The sequence below is a fragment of the Malaclemys terrapin genome, chromosome 24 (genome assembly GCF_027887155.1).
Source record: "Malaclemys terrapin pileata isolate rMalTer1 chromosome 24, rMalTer1.hap1, whole genome shotgun sequence".
NCBI classification, from domain to species: Eukaryota; Metazoa; Chordata; order Testudines; family Emydidae; genus Malaclemys; species Malaclemys terrapin.
The window spans coordinates 11,186,237-11,203,007 of record NC_071528.1 but is presented as its reverse complement, the minus strand read 5'-3'; the positions used below and the strand labels follow the sequence as shown (position 1 = coordinate 11,203,007).

At 50.2% G+C, this 16,771-nt stretch overlaps 1 protein-coding gene across 1 annotated transcript in view; it reads left to right on the top strand.

Moving 5' to 3' along the window:
• CELF5 (CUGBP Elav-like family member 5) overlaps positions 1-16,771 on the top strand; it is a 57,951-nt gene that overhangs the window by 28,727 nt on the left and 12,453 nt on the right. The window contains exons 3-6 of the mRNA XM_054013845.1: positions 800-848; positions 13,171-13,299; positions 13,744-13,823; positions 15,008-15,154. Coding sequence (XP_053869820.1) covers positions 800-848; positions 13,171-13,299; positions 13,744-13,823; positions 15,008-15,154 — 405 coding nt within the window. The remainder of the gene's footprint in view (positions 1-799; positions 849-13,170; positions 13,300-13,743; positions 13,824-15,007; positions 15,155-16,771) is intronic.

Genomic DNA, 16,771 nt, shown 5'->3' with positions numbered 1-16,771 from the left:
TGATGCTTTGAGGTGTCACTACCCGTCTTTAAAAGAAGTTCATAATCATCCTTCTCTAGAACTTTCCCTCAAGGATCTCAGTTCCCCATAGGAGCATTAATGAAACACCACCCCTGTCTGGTACGGACGTCTTATTTCCCCACATTTTACAGAAAGAGAGAGAAATGGAAACACAATTAACTGACTTGCCCAAGGCCACGCTGAGTCAGTGGCAGAGTTGGGAATAGATCACAGGTCCCCAAGCTTGTTCTTTAACCACTGGACCACACTGCTCCCTGGGTATTAGATTCTGAAATGATGAAGTGTTTGCTTCAAGGCCCTGAGTCTTTCTCAGCCAGCAATCTGCTGCCTGGAAGATGCAGGGTTCCTTGGTACAGGAGGGGTGTTCTCTGCACTGCCAGGATAGGAAGGGGTGGGGGTTGCATTCCTCCCAGAAGATCTGAAAGAAGCTGCTTGGCTCCTTTCTGCAGGTCCTGGCTTTGCAATCATGTCATGGGTCTTGGCATGCAGTTGTGCAAACTCCACATCCCCAGGACACTCCTCCACACTGGCATGACAGGCATTTACTGGCAGAGCGGGAAGAGGGGCTCCTATTGGGAGAGTACTTGGGCACTGGGTGCCCAAGGGCTTATACCGCTGCACAGGCCTGAGAGCATCACTATGGGGAGGAGGTAATATTCCTAGCTGCATCTCTCCAACCTCGGGCAGTGCTGCTGAATTCCCTGGTGCTGCTGGCGCCGCCATGTGACTGGCAGGCGGGCAGTGATGTCTCATTCCCCGTCTTTCTCTCTCGTTGCAGATGGCCCGTCCAATCCAGGTGAAGCCGGCGGACAGCGAGAGCCGTGGAGGTAGTTGTCATCTCTCCTTGTTATTCCTCCTTGTCGTTTTGCTGGCAGCTGATCTGTTGTGAGGTGCCCTCCTGGCCCACTCTTGCTAGGCGGAGAGACCCAGTGTTTATGGCCTGCCCTTGCTGTGCACCTGCGGGTGATTGTGGGCCTGGGTTTGGGTTATGGATAGAACAAAGAGGCTCCTGTTGGGAGCTCCTGGTTTGGTGAAACACTCCATGCCCGAGTACGCCACTGCAAGGCTCTGCCAAGCTCACAGCTTCTCTGTTGGGCCCCACTACACTTGGGAACTGCGCAGAGCATCAGCCCTGGGGCCTGGCAGGAGGGTACAGGAGGAACAGGAAGAAGGATGGGGGCATTTGGAGGAGACTCAGGCATAGCACTGGGCCCGTTTTTTCATTGGACCCGTTTTTTCAATGAAAAAGGCAGATTTGAGTTGACCAAACTACTTCGCGAATTGGGTCAAATTCGCCAAATTGTTCAGTCCAAAAAAAAAAAGAAAGGGAAAAAAAAAAAAGCAGAAACAGATCAAAACATTTCCATTTTTCCATTCGAAATGAATTTTTGTTTAGAAATTTGTTTTCCTTTTATTTTTTAAAAAAAGTAAAAAACCCCTCAGAAATGAAATGAAACGGGGGGGAGGAGGGGGTTTCGGTACGGCCGAGAGCTATTCGCACAGCTCTCCTCAGCGGTGCAGGTTAGCCCCTTGGCCTAGCGAGCATTAACATGACAGCAGTAACATATGCTAAGCGGTTATGAGCTGGAATATGCGGCGAGCTGCGTTAATTTACACTGGAGATCACGCCCCTGTCAGATGCCATTCTTCAGATGGAGCAAGTGTAACCCCCTGGTGTCGCAAATGAACAGATCCTTTTTGTTGCTTTTCCCTGCCTTAACCGTGCATTTCTTCTTCCTCCTACACTCCTGCATCTATCCGTCCTTCTCTTCATTTGCTTGTGCTGCCTTATCAAGCGATTTGGTAGGGCTGGTGGCATTTGGGTGGGGCTGTTTTCCCCTTTAGAATGGAACATCGCATGTACTGTGTCTAGGATTGGAAGAATTTGATTTTTGTTTTCAAGGATTATTTTCAAGTATTTTGTTTGTATTGATTTCAACGTTCGCATCAGCAGGAAATCAAAATAAAAAAGTCAGCTATTAATAATCCTTTATTCCAAACGGAGGCTGGGATTTTCAGATGAGCCTAAGGGAGTTAGATTTCCAAATTTCAATGGGACTCAGGCATCTAACTCCCTTAGGCTGCTCTAAAAATCCAAGCCATAGAGCCTGTAGGAAGCAAGGTGTGGAATAAGTGACCTAAGTCACTTAGGCCCAGATCTTCAAAGGGCTTTAGGTGCCTAACTCTCATTGGTTTTGGCTATGGAAGTCTTTCCTAGAGCTACAAAATCTCGTACGCACAAGTAACCATGCGCAGATGCTCACAGACACCACACACAAATTCTGGTACACAGTTAATATATAGCAATACACATGCTTATGGACACCCGAACAGACACCACAGAGATACATAAAAACATCCACATCCAACGCTGGTAGGCATGAGTGCATTCACACAGCTACGTTCACAAGTCCATCCATACACATGCACAAATAAATAGAAAGATAAACTCATACCCATTTATTAAGCCCTCAAGACATATTAAAAAAAATAACTTCCCCTCTCTGTAAATGTCCCTTATCAGTGACGGAAATTCTTCCTTACAGAAGGAAAAAGATTGTTTTTTCTAGGCTGCACTGCCTAGAACCATGTACCTGCGCTACTGAGCGCACATGGGTTTAGGCAGCCGGAGAGCTGAATGCCTGAATCAGAGCTTGCTGATGTGTTGGGAAGGGTGGAGTTAATATTCAGCCAGCTCGTCCTCTCAAGCTGCCCAGGGAACTTTGCCAAGGACCACAACACATGAGTGGGGAGAGACGCCAACGATGATCGCCGACATTTACCGATCGAAAATTGAATCCTGCCGTGCCTAATGAAGGCCCCGATGCTGCAATCTGAGACTTACTTCTGCCCCCTATGCAGGGCCCCATCAGTGCAGGAATCCACCTGGCTGGATCTGAGTTCAGGATCAGGGCCTATCTGTGCCTCTGTACTGGGCCATAATTTCCTCTGGGCAGGGACCATATATCTGTCTATGTTTGAAAAAGCGCTAAGTACCCTGTAGTGGCTGGTCAAAATAATAATAATAATTAATGTCCCCACTTTGCTCCTTGGGGAGCAAAAGGAGACGTGCTGCTTCTTAGACCATTTAATTGAGTTCAAAGCTGTCAATGGTGTTTGCAGAAAACATTTCTTTCCCTGTGTAGGACCAGATTATGATCCTGTTACAACCCATAGTTTATTACTCCACAAGTGGTGCCACTGACTTTGGTGGGCCAATGCTCATGGGGAAAGCACTGTTCAAATGGAGTCAGAGTATCACAAACTGGTGCTTAATTATTCTTGCCTTCCCTACAGCAAGATCTTTATTATTTTAAAAAATATCCTAGTGCCTGTTTTATTAAATATTAATATGATCTTACATTTCTATTGCAACTTCCATCCCAAAGCATCTCAGTCGCTGTTAGAGAAGGGAGAAAGGAGTCAAAAATGTTTATTTAATTTGTGTATTTTAAAAAAAAGTTTATTTCCATTTCACAGCTCTGAAACAGAGGAGGATTCCCCCCCCCTTCATGATATTGGTGCCAAAATGGCCATTTTTCGCATTTTAAGAAAAATGCAACATAAAAAGATTTCACTTTTTTAAATGCAAATCGATTTTCACCCCCAAAGGATTTTGCATTTCAAAACTGCTGGAAGTTGTTTTGCATTGGAAACAAGATCCGTTTTTTTGGGTGCGGGACCTATTTCCAGTCCAAAAGGCTCCAGTTTTTCCAAGATGTGAAAAAGGAATTCACTAGCATTTTTTCCTGTGCTTTTATTATTATTATTAATTATTATTGTTGAAAATTTGGACCATTTTTGGAAATTCAAAGACGGAAAGCAGAAGTCTTGAGTTTCTAGGTCTCTGAATTTTGTTTCAAATTTTCTCCAATAAATCTACAAATTATATACACATGACAACACAGAAACGCAGCCACTTCTGGGGGGGAGCTGATGGAGGCCCAGAACTAGCCTGCAGCTTTTCACTGTGACAAGGAGAATTTGCTATCGAGGTCTAAGAGGTAATGGGGTGTTTGCAGTGAAGTGTGTGCATGTGGCATGGGAGAAGAATAGTGATTCTCATTTAGGTTCCGCTTAGATCTAGCCTACAAGACAATGGTCATTTAATCCAAAATCCTGCCTGCATTTAGGAGTTTCTTACTGACCCCTGTATTCCACACCAGTGCCTGGGGCAGCCCAGAACCCAGAGGGCACAACATTGGCATAAAGCCACCTTTTCCTTCCCCTTTTCCGGCACAGCACTACTTCCTTTCTTGTTGTTTCCTTTATTACCACTGCCTCCCCTCCCGGGAAGATCTCATCCCTTCTGATTCTCACACTTGTGTCCCCTGAGTCCAACAGTCCACTCTGCCCTGAGTTGCAGCCATTAATGCCAATGGGCTTGCAAGGGAGGCAGAGAAATGTCCCCTCCTTTCCTCTTCCTCCCTGTATTTACGTTGCAAATCTTCCTTCCTGTCTGGGAATGACAGTGCAGGAATAAATGAGGAGTCGGGAGCAAGTTCCCATCAGCCCAGGCGCAGCAGAGCTCCCATCTGTCTGAGATGCCCCCAGCTCCTTTCGTGCAGACGGCAGGAGGAGATGGACTTTATTGTTTCCCTGTCAGGTTTCAAGCAAAGGAGTTTACTACCAAGTCTGCAGGGAATGGGGCGGGAGGGGGAGGAGCAGGAATCCTGAGCAGCGCACGTTACAAATGCAAACCCTCTGCAAAAAGTTACTGCAGCTTCCCATAACCTACCTGGCCTTTTAAACAAAGCTAATGCTCTTAGAATGAAATCCCAGCCACCTCACGCTGGGTGTGTGACTCCAGACGCCCACCTGGGCACAGTCCCAACGAGGTTGCTTCTCCAGTGATCATGCATCCTATGGATACGGCAGGAACTGTGTTCAAAGGATACTGTCTATTGTCCTCATGGACACAGGGACCAGAGAAATTCCATCCCCCAGCGAAAGGACTGAAACAGCAACCCCCAGATATGCCTGGCCTCCTGCAAGAGACCTTGATGGAGAGGAGGATGAAGGCTGGGGAGCCAGAACTGAAACAGGGACCTGGGCTGCTTCTCTCTCAGCTGCAGGGAAGGGATAATATCTTGCCTTTCCATAGCGAGGCGCTCAAAGCCTAATGATGATGTACTGGGATCGCTTCACTCACCACTGAAATGCAGCCACCTCTGGAACGTAGCAGATATTTAACAGCCACACTGCAGTTTAGGGCAGGCAGATGAATATTGTATCTAACTGAAATGGCGTGGGAAATCTAGAGGCAGGATGTAGATTCTGCTACACGGATTTGGCCCTGATATTGGGACTCAGTGCCCTGTGCTTGTGACGAATGCCAGGGGATCATTAATGACCACAAGCGGTCTGGATGTTAGCTTTGATTCTCATTCCAAACAGGGTGTCTCCCAGCAACAAGGCATCCCCACGCACCATGCCGGGGCAGCTCCTGGGGTCATTGTTGGACCCCAATTTGTTTTTTCTCGTCCCAAGGCTGCATCTCACCTCTGTGGTTTCTAGTTAACACTCCAGGGGTGGGTGCCCCTTGACATCCTCCCGGCTTGCTCTTTGTGCAAATCTGGAGCACACGGATCCAGCCAGTTGGCAGTATTAAAGCTGCACCTCAGACCCTTTCCCACCGGGGCCACACTCTTGGCTTCATCCCAGCTAGGAACTGGCGATCAGAGTACCATTTCCAAAGGCTTCTGCAGGAACCCCATTCTTGGAGAAGACGCAACAAGATCTGCAGATCGGGATAGAGCGGTCTTACACAGTGATGGAGAAACGCTGCCCCTTGGAGAGCAACACTGAGTGTGGGCCAGGCAGTCTTGTTCCGTTTATTACTATCGGTTGGAAAGAAACCCCAGAAAAACTTTCCTGGGGTCACACCACAGCCAACTTGCCCCATGGGATTCCAGGGAGTGGCCTTTTCATGGCTGAATTGTGGCAGACACCATGTTTCAGTATATTCTGCCTCCCACTGGCCTGGTGCCCTCGGACTGCATATTTTCGACTCAGCCGTAACATCCCACATCCCGTGCAAGCCTGGGGTTCTCTCACATTGTCTCTTGAAAACTAGTGACATCACCAGTGCAGAACCGGGGGCCTGCAAAACAGGGAGCTCTCTGCTCTGAATCTTCCCCAGCTGTTTATTTTCCTTGTGACTATCAGTTCGGGCCGTTGTCCCAGGTTTCCAGCCATCCTTGGACACTGAGAGCTCCCTGCATACAGATGTGTGCATGAATCCTCTGCTCAGAGGCGTGGTGTAGACTGGGAGCCAGGACCTTCTGAGTTACTGGGAGATATATTATGACAGCACCTAGGAACCCCAGTCCCGGACCAGCACCCTGTGGTGCACTGCTACAAACACAACACACAACCGATCCCTAACAGCACTTACACTCTAATTAATCTCAGCTCTCATATTGATTCAGTCGCTTTAGACCAGTCACTTAAAGTGCAAATCTCAGCTTGTATTTTATGTTCCTTTCCTGTTTCTTTGAACACCCTCGATTATTAAAAAGGGGGCGGGGGAACTAATTAAAATCGAATTAGGTTTCCATTATTTAAGACTTTTAGCCTTTCACTCACTTTCTACAAACGGACTAGTCCAGTGGTGTCAGCCACTTGGCCCGTCTGGTGGGTACGGGTGACTCTCATGGCGTATTCGGATTCTGCAGAATCCCAGTTTTGATGGAAAAAATACAAGTTTCTAGGCTTCATGATTGCACAGCTAACCTTCCAAATGTGAGCCGCGTATAAACCGATGCAGTGCTTTCTGCCTGAGTCTGCAGAGAGCCTGAACCAATAGCTCTGGAATTCAGCCCTTCCTGCACAAAGGGTCTGGCACCTCTGGGCTTGTCTGTTTGACTTTTGTCTTAGTCAGTTTCTTTGGTGCTTTCCCAATATTGATAGGGTCTGAGCCTCTGACACAACAGAGGGATGTTATTCTTTAAAAATAAAAAGTTTCCCCCTGGAAGTTTAAAAAAAACCGTTCAAAATGTTTATGTGGGTGTTCAGCTTTTTTAGCCCTGACGCCGCCCCTTTAATAAATCACTCTGTACCTCAGTTTCCCTGTCTGTTAAAAAAATGGGAGATCACAATACTTACCTCTCTGGCGGAGGTGTTGTAGATAAAAAGTGCTTTAAGAAGTGCTAAGTATTAGCGTTCTATTCCTGACTCCAACGTGCCGCAGACATGAGTGACATACTGAGCATATGTGCACTGTTAAACATACATCCATGCACACAGAGCGTTACATAACTGGTTAGGTGCATCATGACTGGGAGAGGAATCTTTCCCCTACTCTAGTGCTGTGATTGGATATGGCACATCCAATGCTCTAAGATCTTGCTGTGCTGCATAGCATACCCAAGCCCTACAGGTTAACTGAGGACACCTTTTGTCCACTGGTGGAACTGAATTCACTCCTGGCCATTCATGGGTCCCACGCTGAGTGGTTTTTATGGGTTAGATCAGTGTATTCGGATGGGAGTTTCTGCAAAGGTGATGTTATTAAACCTCTACAGAACACATCTTCCAGGCAGTCACCTGGAGCTTGAGAAAGGAAAGGCGCTTTCAAGATAGCCTGGCAGGGCTAGTGTAGGGGGAAAGCTCGTCTGGGCAGGAGCAGTCCAAAGCTGTGGCATGAATTCCCCAGCAATTAGGGGGCATCATAAACCTCCCCACCTTCCACTCCACGTGGCCAGCACAGCATGCCTCTCTGACAAACATGCAGCTGCATCCCGTGCATTTCAAAACAACCCCCGCACCACCACCAAAGCAAGCCATCCCCTGCACACCCAATTGTCCCCCTGGGGAGAGGATGAGAGAGAGAGAACAAACCACATGTGACAGATGTGAGTCATGGCGCTTAATGCACTGCTGGAAGGTGCTTAGATGCTGCGGTGGTGATGAAGGCAGCATAAAAACCTGTTCAGAATGGCGTGGCTGGGGAGGGGCCAAAGGGGGCTGGGTGGATAAAATCAAGCTGCTTTAATCTGTCTGGGGGAGTTGGAAAGGAATGCTGGCGAGGGAGAGACGGGAAAGATTGGGAGCGAAGGAAGAGATAGAGCAGGGCTAGAAAGGGAGAAGAGAGAATAAATTGCGGGACCAGGGGAAAAAAAATGAAAAAGGGAAGGAATAAAATGAGAAGAGGGGGAAGAATAGAGCAAAGAGGATGGGGAAAGAAACGGTAACGGGAAAGAGGGTCAGAAGGGAAGGGAAGCGCTAAAGAGCCCAGGACAGGGAGGCCGGAGCAGGGGAGAAATACTCAGCCATTTACATGCGTTTGAGGGATTTTAGAAAATAATAATAATGATGCTGATGAAGAAAAGGACAAAAGCCAGGCCTGGGGCAGCTTTAAAACCATCATTGCCGTGAATTATCCACCCGGATGGAGCTGTTCTCCGCCTCATGTGGCTCAGAGACTGCCTCCCCCCGTGGCCTGTTGTGGATACCGGGGGTTAGGCCTGTCCCCTGAATCCCTCCCCTGCTGGGGGCCAGGAGCTGATTAGAGGGCCCTGAATGAGAGGGAGAATTGGCATCCTGGTCCCTCTCTGGCGACTGCCATCACCTGGTCCTTTGCAAGGCAGGGATCGTGGGCTGGCGTGATTTCCCATGAGCCACTGAACGCTCTGCTGCTCTGAGCTGATAGCGGTTGCTCACCCGAGCCCATTAGCACTGTATTAGTGACGAGGAAGCTCCCCGCGTTCCCAGTGAAATTTATCGTGGGAACCATCCCATCCGTAACGGGCTGCGCAAGGGGGTCGCCTCCCTCTCCCGTAGCCATCCCTGCTCTTCTTCCTCCCCCCGCCCCCGCCAACAGCTGTTTGGCCAGATGACCTAATTCCACTGGGTTTTAAACAGGAGCAGCATCCCCTGCTGTTTCTCTCTCTAATGGCTGAACCGTTCAGCCTTAAAACCCTCCAGTGTTCCTCGTCATCGCTCCATCAGAAATCCGCTCGGCGCTAGGCCCCTCCTTGTGCCCTCCCTTCCCCAACCTGCCTGAATGACGGCCTGCCCGAGAATGGGTTTCCATGGGAACTCAAACTCCAACAGTCGGGGATAAGAGACAATTTTCGTGGTTGCTGGACAGCCTGGGAAATTGCCAATCAGAGGGTGAAAAAGAAGAGCTGGAAAGAAGGTGGAGAAAAGGGGGGGCTACGTGGCTGAGACAGAGAGGGACCTGCAGCTTGGCTTGCAATAGCGCCACAGGCCAGGGCAATAATGCAGCAGCCTCGATGCTTCAGATCCAGGGGGCTGTTCTAACCATTGCAAGATGCCAAGGGCTCCTGGTGGCTTGGCCAGCTGCAGAACTGGGGGCGGTGCGGGCTCAGCCAGTGATGCTCAGCTTCAAAGTGGTTGCGGATGCCCCTCCCCCTCCCCTGCCCCCATAATAGGAAGGGACTAGGAACCAGGTGAGGAGTTTGGGAGAAGAGCTTCAGCTTTTACCAGGGAAATGCAATCAGGAATATTAGCTGCGACATTGGGGCTGGGTGGGGGCGGGATGAGAGGTTTGCTTTAATCATTAAAATATTTTTAATTAAAGCAACGGCATCAAAATAAAAGCCTTCCGCATTGTTAACCTACCATTGTTAACAGAAAAGGATTAAAGGGGGAAAATATTTATTTCTCTCTCCTCCCCCCAGTTTGTGTATTGGACAGCAGTAAGTGAAAATGACTATAAAATTTCCCCTATATCGTCCTTTGTCAGTTTCCCCTGTTGCGGTATTGCCAATTCCCAGCATTCATAAGTTAGGCTCTAAAACAAAACAAAAAAAGTTGAGATTGTTTTATTTGCTTTCTGATGTTTGGGTCTTTAAGGGTTTGTGTTTTCAAGCTTAACGCCACAACTAGGAGAGATAGGCTTACATTAAAAAAAAAATGAAAGTGAGATTCACACATAATCACAGGACTCCCAGAGCTGGAGATTTCAGAAATGCCCCCAGCAAATATTGCAAGACTTGTGATAAAACTGGGAGAGTGGGAAACATTAGGTGTTGTTTGTGTGGGTCTTTCATGCAGCGACAAGACAGAGAGGAACATTTATGGGGGCAAAACCAGGAAAAATGTGATAGTGAAACCATAACAAAATATCCAGGGGGCTCAGAGGGCTGGTGGAGAACCTGAAACAACTTGCAATTGATTTTTTAAACTGACCGCTTTCAAGTTGATGGTGTCCCCTTTTGACACATGTCCAATGCAAGTTAGTGCCTCATGGTTCCAAAGGAATATTGCTTTGCCCAGGATCATTCTCACTGGGACAATTGCATTTGTATTAAAATATGGGACAGGCCCAAAATGGAACAGTTTATCTGAAATCCTCACTCCCCTTCCCCATTCATTCCCCCCTCCCTGGCCAAAAATAATCCCGCTTTGGATAAAATTAGATCCAGATCCAAACTGCCAATCATCTTGCAACAGCAAATCCCAACCCAATTCTCCATCGCTGGCAATTTTAAAATCAAGATTGGATATTTTTCTGAAAGATCTGCTCTCGTTCAAACAGGAATTATTGGGGGACGTGTTACACAGGGGGTCAGACTAGATTATCACAATGGTCCCTTCCCGCCTTGGAATCTATGAACCTAACACATTTTTTTAAAAAATATAAATCTCCTCTCCGTCCCATTCTGACCATCTCTGGGCAGGAAGGATAGCCTGGTGAGCAGAAATTGGGACTGGGTGTCTGAAGAATGTATTTAAGGGGATTTCAGCAGGTCAGTTTTGTCCCAAAGTTTAGGTGTTTGTTAAAATAACCCAACTTTTTACAGTGTCTCAAGTCAATCGAAATATTTCCCTGATATTTTCCCCGGTCGATCCAGCACTGATGTGTTTTTAAAGATACGCCCTGCAGTGTTCGCAACCCTGACACTGCAGCATTAGTACGTGTGCGTGAGACCCTGAACATTTCAATTGTTTGTTAAACTCCGCTCATTTTGTTACCCCATCCTCTCCACCCCACTCGTTTGTCTTGTCCACCTGTTGCTTCCTGACTAGCACTGAGCCTGGGGCAGGGGCTGTCTTCCTTCTTAGCTGGCTGTACAGCCCCTAGCATCATGGGGTCCTGATTCTGGACTAGGGTTGCTAGGCGTTGCCGGGATACAAATAGTAAATACTCACAATAAGAGGAACGTGACTAGGCACTCCAAAGTGAAACTGTCCCATTTATTTTCATTGTCCAAGGGCAGAGAGGAGGGTAAAACAGTGACAAGCAAATGGAAATGTTTTAAACTCTATGCAGGTCTAATACGCTGGAGAGTTGCAAACAGAATTGGTCAGGAAACTTTGTCTTAAAAAAAAATGGGGCTGTATTTTCTGGTCACCCACCCTGTTGTAAATCAAGAGCCAGACCCGTGACTTTTAACCCTTTCAATCAAGTTGATCAGAGGGCAGCTTGTCCCACAAAAATACCTTGACATTGAATGAGACCCGTGTGTTTGTGTGAGCGAATGCACCTGTGTGCACGCAGCTGTACGTCTGTCTCCGCACGCTGCCCGTGCGGCAGGAGTGTGGATCTGTCTGTCTGCACGTCTCTCTCGCTCTCTCTCTGGAAACGTGGCTCGGACAGCCTCCGCGGAGTCACTGTGAGATGCATGTTGCCGGGCATGCATGAGCCCGTGTGTGGTCACGTCTATTATTTATGGGTGTGCGCATGTGTCTCCCAATGCGCTCTTGTGTAAGTGTGTGCCGGCACGTGTGGGCCTTCCCCTCACGTGTCCCCATGCGTGCGCATGTGTGCGTGTGTGGGGAGGGAACGGAGCACTGGGTTACCTAGGTGGGGAGCCACTTTCTAAGCTGGTGGGTGCTGCCCGCAGCATGAAAGTCCCCCCCCCCCCCACTTCCCCTGTGCTGTTGTAGCTTGCAGACCTGTTGTTTTTCAGGTCACTGCACTCTCAAGCAGATAGCAGCCTCTTCGCTATTTTCCCTGACACACGTCACATTCAATTGGTTTTGTTTGAAGCCGGCCCCTCTGATCCTGTCACTAACAATAAGGAATCCTCCCTCGCTGCTCCTCCTAAACCTCATCTTGACACAGCCATTCCCTGCGGGGCGTTTCTCCTATGCACGTTCCAGGGGGCGTATTTAACCGTTTCGGTGACACAACCCCTCTGCGGGATGGGGGGCAGGATCGTCCCTGGGGTCAGGCAGTGTGAGTAACCGGCTGGTGTGATCCAGAGGCTAGAGCTCCACGCTTCCAACGCAACCAGACGCCATGTTTCTCTCCGGCCTAATGACACCCGGCTGTAAGATGTTAGCATCGGAGCCTGGGCTTCGGGCCGGGGGGGGGGGGGGCGCTTTGTGTGGGGTGATGGAGAAGGGAGTAGGGCGGGGTGGGAACAGGAAGAAGGCACCCCGTTGTTGTCATCACTTCCGCTTCCCCTTCCCCGTCCCCATAAACTCTCCCAGGGTAACCTTGAATTGAGTTTCTCCCTTACAATTAAATAATCCAAAGCGACTCGCTGCTTAACGTGAATGTAGCCATGAGCTTTTCGTCCCCTCTCCCCCCAGGGCCAGAGTGTGCTGAGCCCTCAAGACATGTCCTGTGGACAGTGGGAGGGAGGGGAGAGGATCTTCGTACTCCCCTCGGCCCCGCACCCAAGCATCTCCCTGGCATTAGTGCCAACCCTTTGGCAACATTTCTAGAGTGTGGGATCCTGGGAGCCAGGACACCTGGGTTCTTTTTCTGTCTCAAGACGCAGGAGAGTGGTCTAGTGGTTAAAGCTTGTGCCGGCTGGGCTGGGTTCTAGTCCCTCTCTAGTCGTGAGAGCCAGGAAACTCGAAGTCAGGGCGCCTGGGTTCCATTCCCTACCTCTGCTGTGCAATGCTGGGCAAATCTTGTTTCCTCACCTGTCATGTGGGGAGGATAATGCCCACCTTGCAGGGGGTGGGCCTGGGAGGTTTCGCTCTTTAACGTCTGCAGCGTGCTTTGAGATCCTCCAATGGAAGGAGCTATTATTAACCCTTAGGGGGCTGGATCCCTGCTTGGTGTAACCGGAACCTCATTGGATTGCTGTCCGGGATGAATTGTGGCCCAAGGAAAGTAACTCACCTGCCCGTGTGTTACATACCCAAGGCCGGATGCCCCGTGTCCTTGTCCTCTGAGCCGCGAGACTCACAGAAGGTTGATGTTTCTGTGTTTGCCCCTAGGGGACAGGAAGCTGTTTGTGGGGATGCTAAATAAGCAGCAGTCTGAGGATGACGTGCTCCGGCTCTTTGAACCGTTTGGGGTCATTGACGAATGTACCGTGCTCCGGGGACCTGATGGCAACAGTAAAGGTGCGAGCCTCCTCTGTCTGTCATGCCTGTCTTGCTGTCTCTGCGTCCTGGGGTGCACCCAACTCAACCCCTGCCGCTGGGCGGGTCTGTACGTCAGGGCCAAAGATGGAGGGTGGCAGGCAAGAGGAGAGGCCTGCTTCGGAGTGGGGGAACGTGGCTTGGGGCGAGTCCCTGGGTCAGCAGACGTTGATGTGCCCAGCTGTCTGTCTGAATCAGCTGGAGCACCTGCCAAGCCATCCTCCTGCCTCCATCTGTCCTTCTGGCGCTGGCCCTGGAATGCTTTGTAGGGATCGGCCTGAGCAGCGGGATCCGGATCTCAGGCTCTGGGCCGGTTGGGATCCGGCCTCGGGCCCGCTCCCCGGTACGCAGGTGGCGCCTGGCTCCCGGCCTCCCTCTCGGGTTTGCTCTCACCTGCAGTCTCCCTTGCTCTCTGTCCCTCTCCAGGCTGTGCTTTTGTAAAGTTCTCGTCTCACACAGAGGCTCAAGCAGCAATCCACGCACTGCACGGCAGCCAGACGATGCCTGTGAGTATGAGTCCAAGGTACCCGTCACGCCCCCTGCTCCCCATCTCTGTTCAAGTGACCGCTCCCCATCCATCTGTGGCTGGGAACCCCCATCACCGCTCAGCAGAGCAACAGGCACATGCATGTGTTGTGACCTGTGTGGCCAGGATTGTGTGGGAGTATGTGTTACTGCTCTGCCTGCGCGTTTGGTTGTATGTGCCCAGTGTATCCCATCATCCTGACTATCTTAGGCAGGGGTGGCGGTCGTGGTGTTGTGTTTGCCGCGGTAGGTCTGACTGTGAGCGGACAGGGCAGGGCGTGTGTGTGTATTTGGGCTCCTATAGGCATGTGGCTGTGTGTGACCTGATGTGCCGCCTTGTTACCTGGATGTTAGAGTTTGCGATTGTGTATCTGTGATTGCTTTGGGGTCGGTGTGATTAGGGGGTCCTGGGACAGAGTACATCTTTATCTACTCTGCCTGTACATATGGCGGTGTGCGTGCCCTGTTGTCTGCCTTTCCGTCACCCGGGGCTGGGGTGTGTGTAGAAAGGAGCATGCGCTTGTGTCCAGAGTGGGTGTGACTGTGAGTATTCTGGGGTGTGGTGTGCATGGGTGTACATGCTTCGTACATGCTTGGGGGCGGGAAACAACATCTGTCCTGTGTGCCGGAGCGATGGCTGCCGTATAGTGGTGCGTTCTCTCTCCGTGTCACCCGGGGTGCTGTGGGACTTTGCATTGCTCAGGCGGTTGTTACTCTAGGATGCATGTGTCGCTTGTTTGCCTGCATACACAGTTGTGTGTATGTGCCCTGTACGCCAGTGCTGTACCGGTGCCTTCCTGTCACCTCACTGCCAGTATCTGCGGCTGTGTGTCGTGTGGGTGTGAGGACAGCCGGATGCTCGGCGCTGCACCTGCACCTGTGGCTGCGCGTCCGTGTGCATCCCGGCAGCAGCAACCGTGTTTTCTTGTGTGCGTGTCTGTATCTGTGTCCACCAGCTTGTGTGTCTGGGCAGGGCTCCCCCTAGCTCTCGGGTTCGGATCTCAGCCTGAGCCTTTCACTCTGACATTTGCTGCTCTGCTGACCCTCCTCCTCTCTTCCTCTCTGTGCTGCCGCTCCCGCCAACGCCGCCCGATGCCCTCACTGCTGTGCTCTTCTCTCTCTCTGTCTCTGTCTCTGTCTCTCTGTCTCCTCTCTCTATGCATAGGGGGCCTCCTCCAGTCTAGTCGTGAAGTTTGCTGACACCGATAAGGAGAGGACCCTACGTCGGATGCAGCAAATGGTGGGGCAGCTGGGGATTTTCACTCCGTCTCTCACCTTGCCGTTCAGCCCGTACAGCGCGTACGCGCAGGCTGTGAGTATCGCGGGGCCCTATCGCCGTGGCGTGACACCACGGAGACCAGGGCTGGCGGAGACCAACCGGCTCCCGGAGCGGTCTGCTGTGGTCTCCTGGGTTCCCTTCTCAGCCTGTTGTGCCGGGTGTGCTGCAGGCCCCGGTGCGATTCTCCTAGTGGGTGTGACTGCTTGGCCGACGGTCCCTCAGGAGAGATCTGGTCTCGTTTCTGAGTTGTGACGTATTGCTTCAGAACAGTGCCTGCTGGAGCTAGTGGACCGGTTGAAGTGTCTGGGAGTCCTGAGAGACAGTGCAAGTGTGCCCTGGTGTATTTCTCTGGTAGGGCCTGTCTATGCTGCAGGCCCAGACTACCCTGTGCTGACGGGTGTGCTGTTGCTTCACTGCTCCGGGACCCAGCCTAGTTAGATTAAAGCTTATCCTAGAGACGTCAGCTCAAGCTGCAGTGTAGACCTTCCCGAGGTTTGTGGGCTGTTTGGAGCCATGATGCCTGGGACTTGTCTCCTGGATATGCAGTCTTCGAGTTGTGATGTATTTCTCTAGCATCCGGTATAGAGTCCCTGGGCTGGGTGTATTGCTGTCTTAGCCCTTGGGAATGATTGTGCCACGGTGGGTCGTGAGTCCTAGCAGTCTGGGTCCTCGCGGGTTTCTCTCTTAGCTTTTGCTGCAGTGCTCAGGAAAATCCTAGCATCTCCAGTGGGTTCTGAAGTGTTTCTCTCTTCGCTGGCGTGATCACAGGGCCTGCCGTGGCTAGGAGAGTCTTCGAATCGAGGAGAACGTACCTGGCTCTGTGATATTTCTCTCCTGGCTGGTTGCGCCTGGGATAGATTCATAAGAACATAAGAATGGCCGTACTGGGTCAGACCAAGGGTCCATCTAGCTCAGTGTCCTGTCTTCTGACAGTGGCCAGTGCCAGGTGCCCCAGAGGGAATGAACAGAACAGGTAATCATCAAGTGATCCATCCCCTGTCGCCCATTCCCAGCTTCTGGCAAACAGAGGCTAGGGACACCATCCCTGCCCATGCTGGCTAATAGCCATTGATGGACCTATCCTGCATAAATGTATCTAGTTCTTTTTTGAACCCTGTTATGGTCTTGGCCTTCACATCATCCTCTGGCAAGGAGTCCCACAGATTGACTCTGCGTTGTGTGAAGAAATACTTCCTTTTATTTGTTTTAAACCTGCTGCCTATTAATTTCATTTGGTGACCCCTAGTTCTTGTGTTATGAGAAGTAGTAAACAACACTTCCTTATCTACTTTCTCTACACTAGTCATGATTTTATAGACCTCAATCATACCTCCCCTTAGCCATCTCTTTTCCAAGCTGAAAAGTCCCAGTCTTATTAATCTCTCCTCAGACGGAAGCCGTTCCATACCCCTAATAATTTTTGTTGCCCTTTTCTGAACCTTTTCCAATTCCAATATATCTTTTTTGAGATGGGGCGACCACATCTGCACGCAGGATTCAAGATGTGGGCGTACCATGGACTTATATAGAGGCAAGATGATATTTTCTGTCCTATTATCTATCCCTTTCTTAATTATTCGCAGCATTCTGTTTGCTTTTTTTGACTGCCGCTGCACATTGAGTGGATGTTTTGAGACTCAAGACCTACTA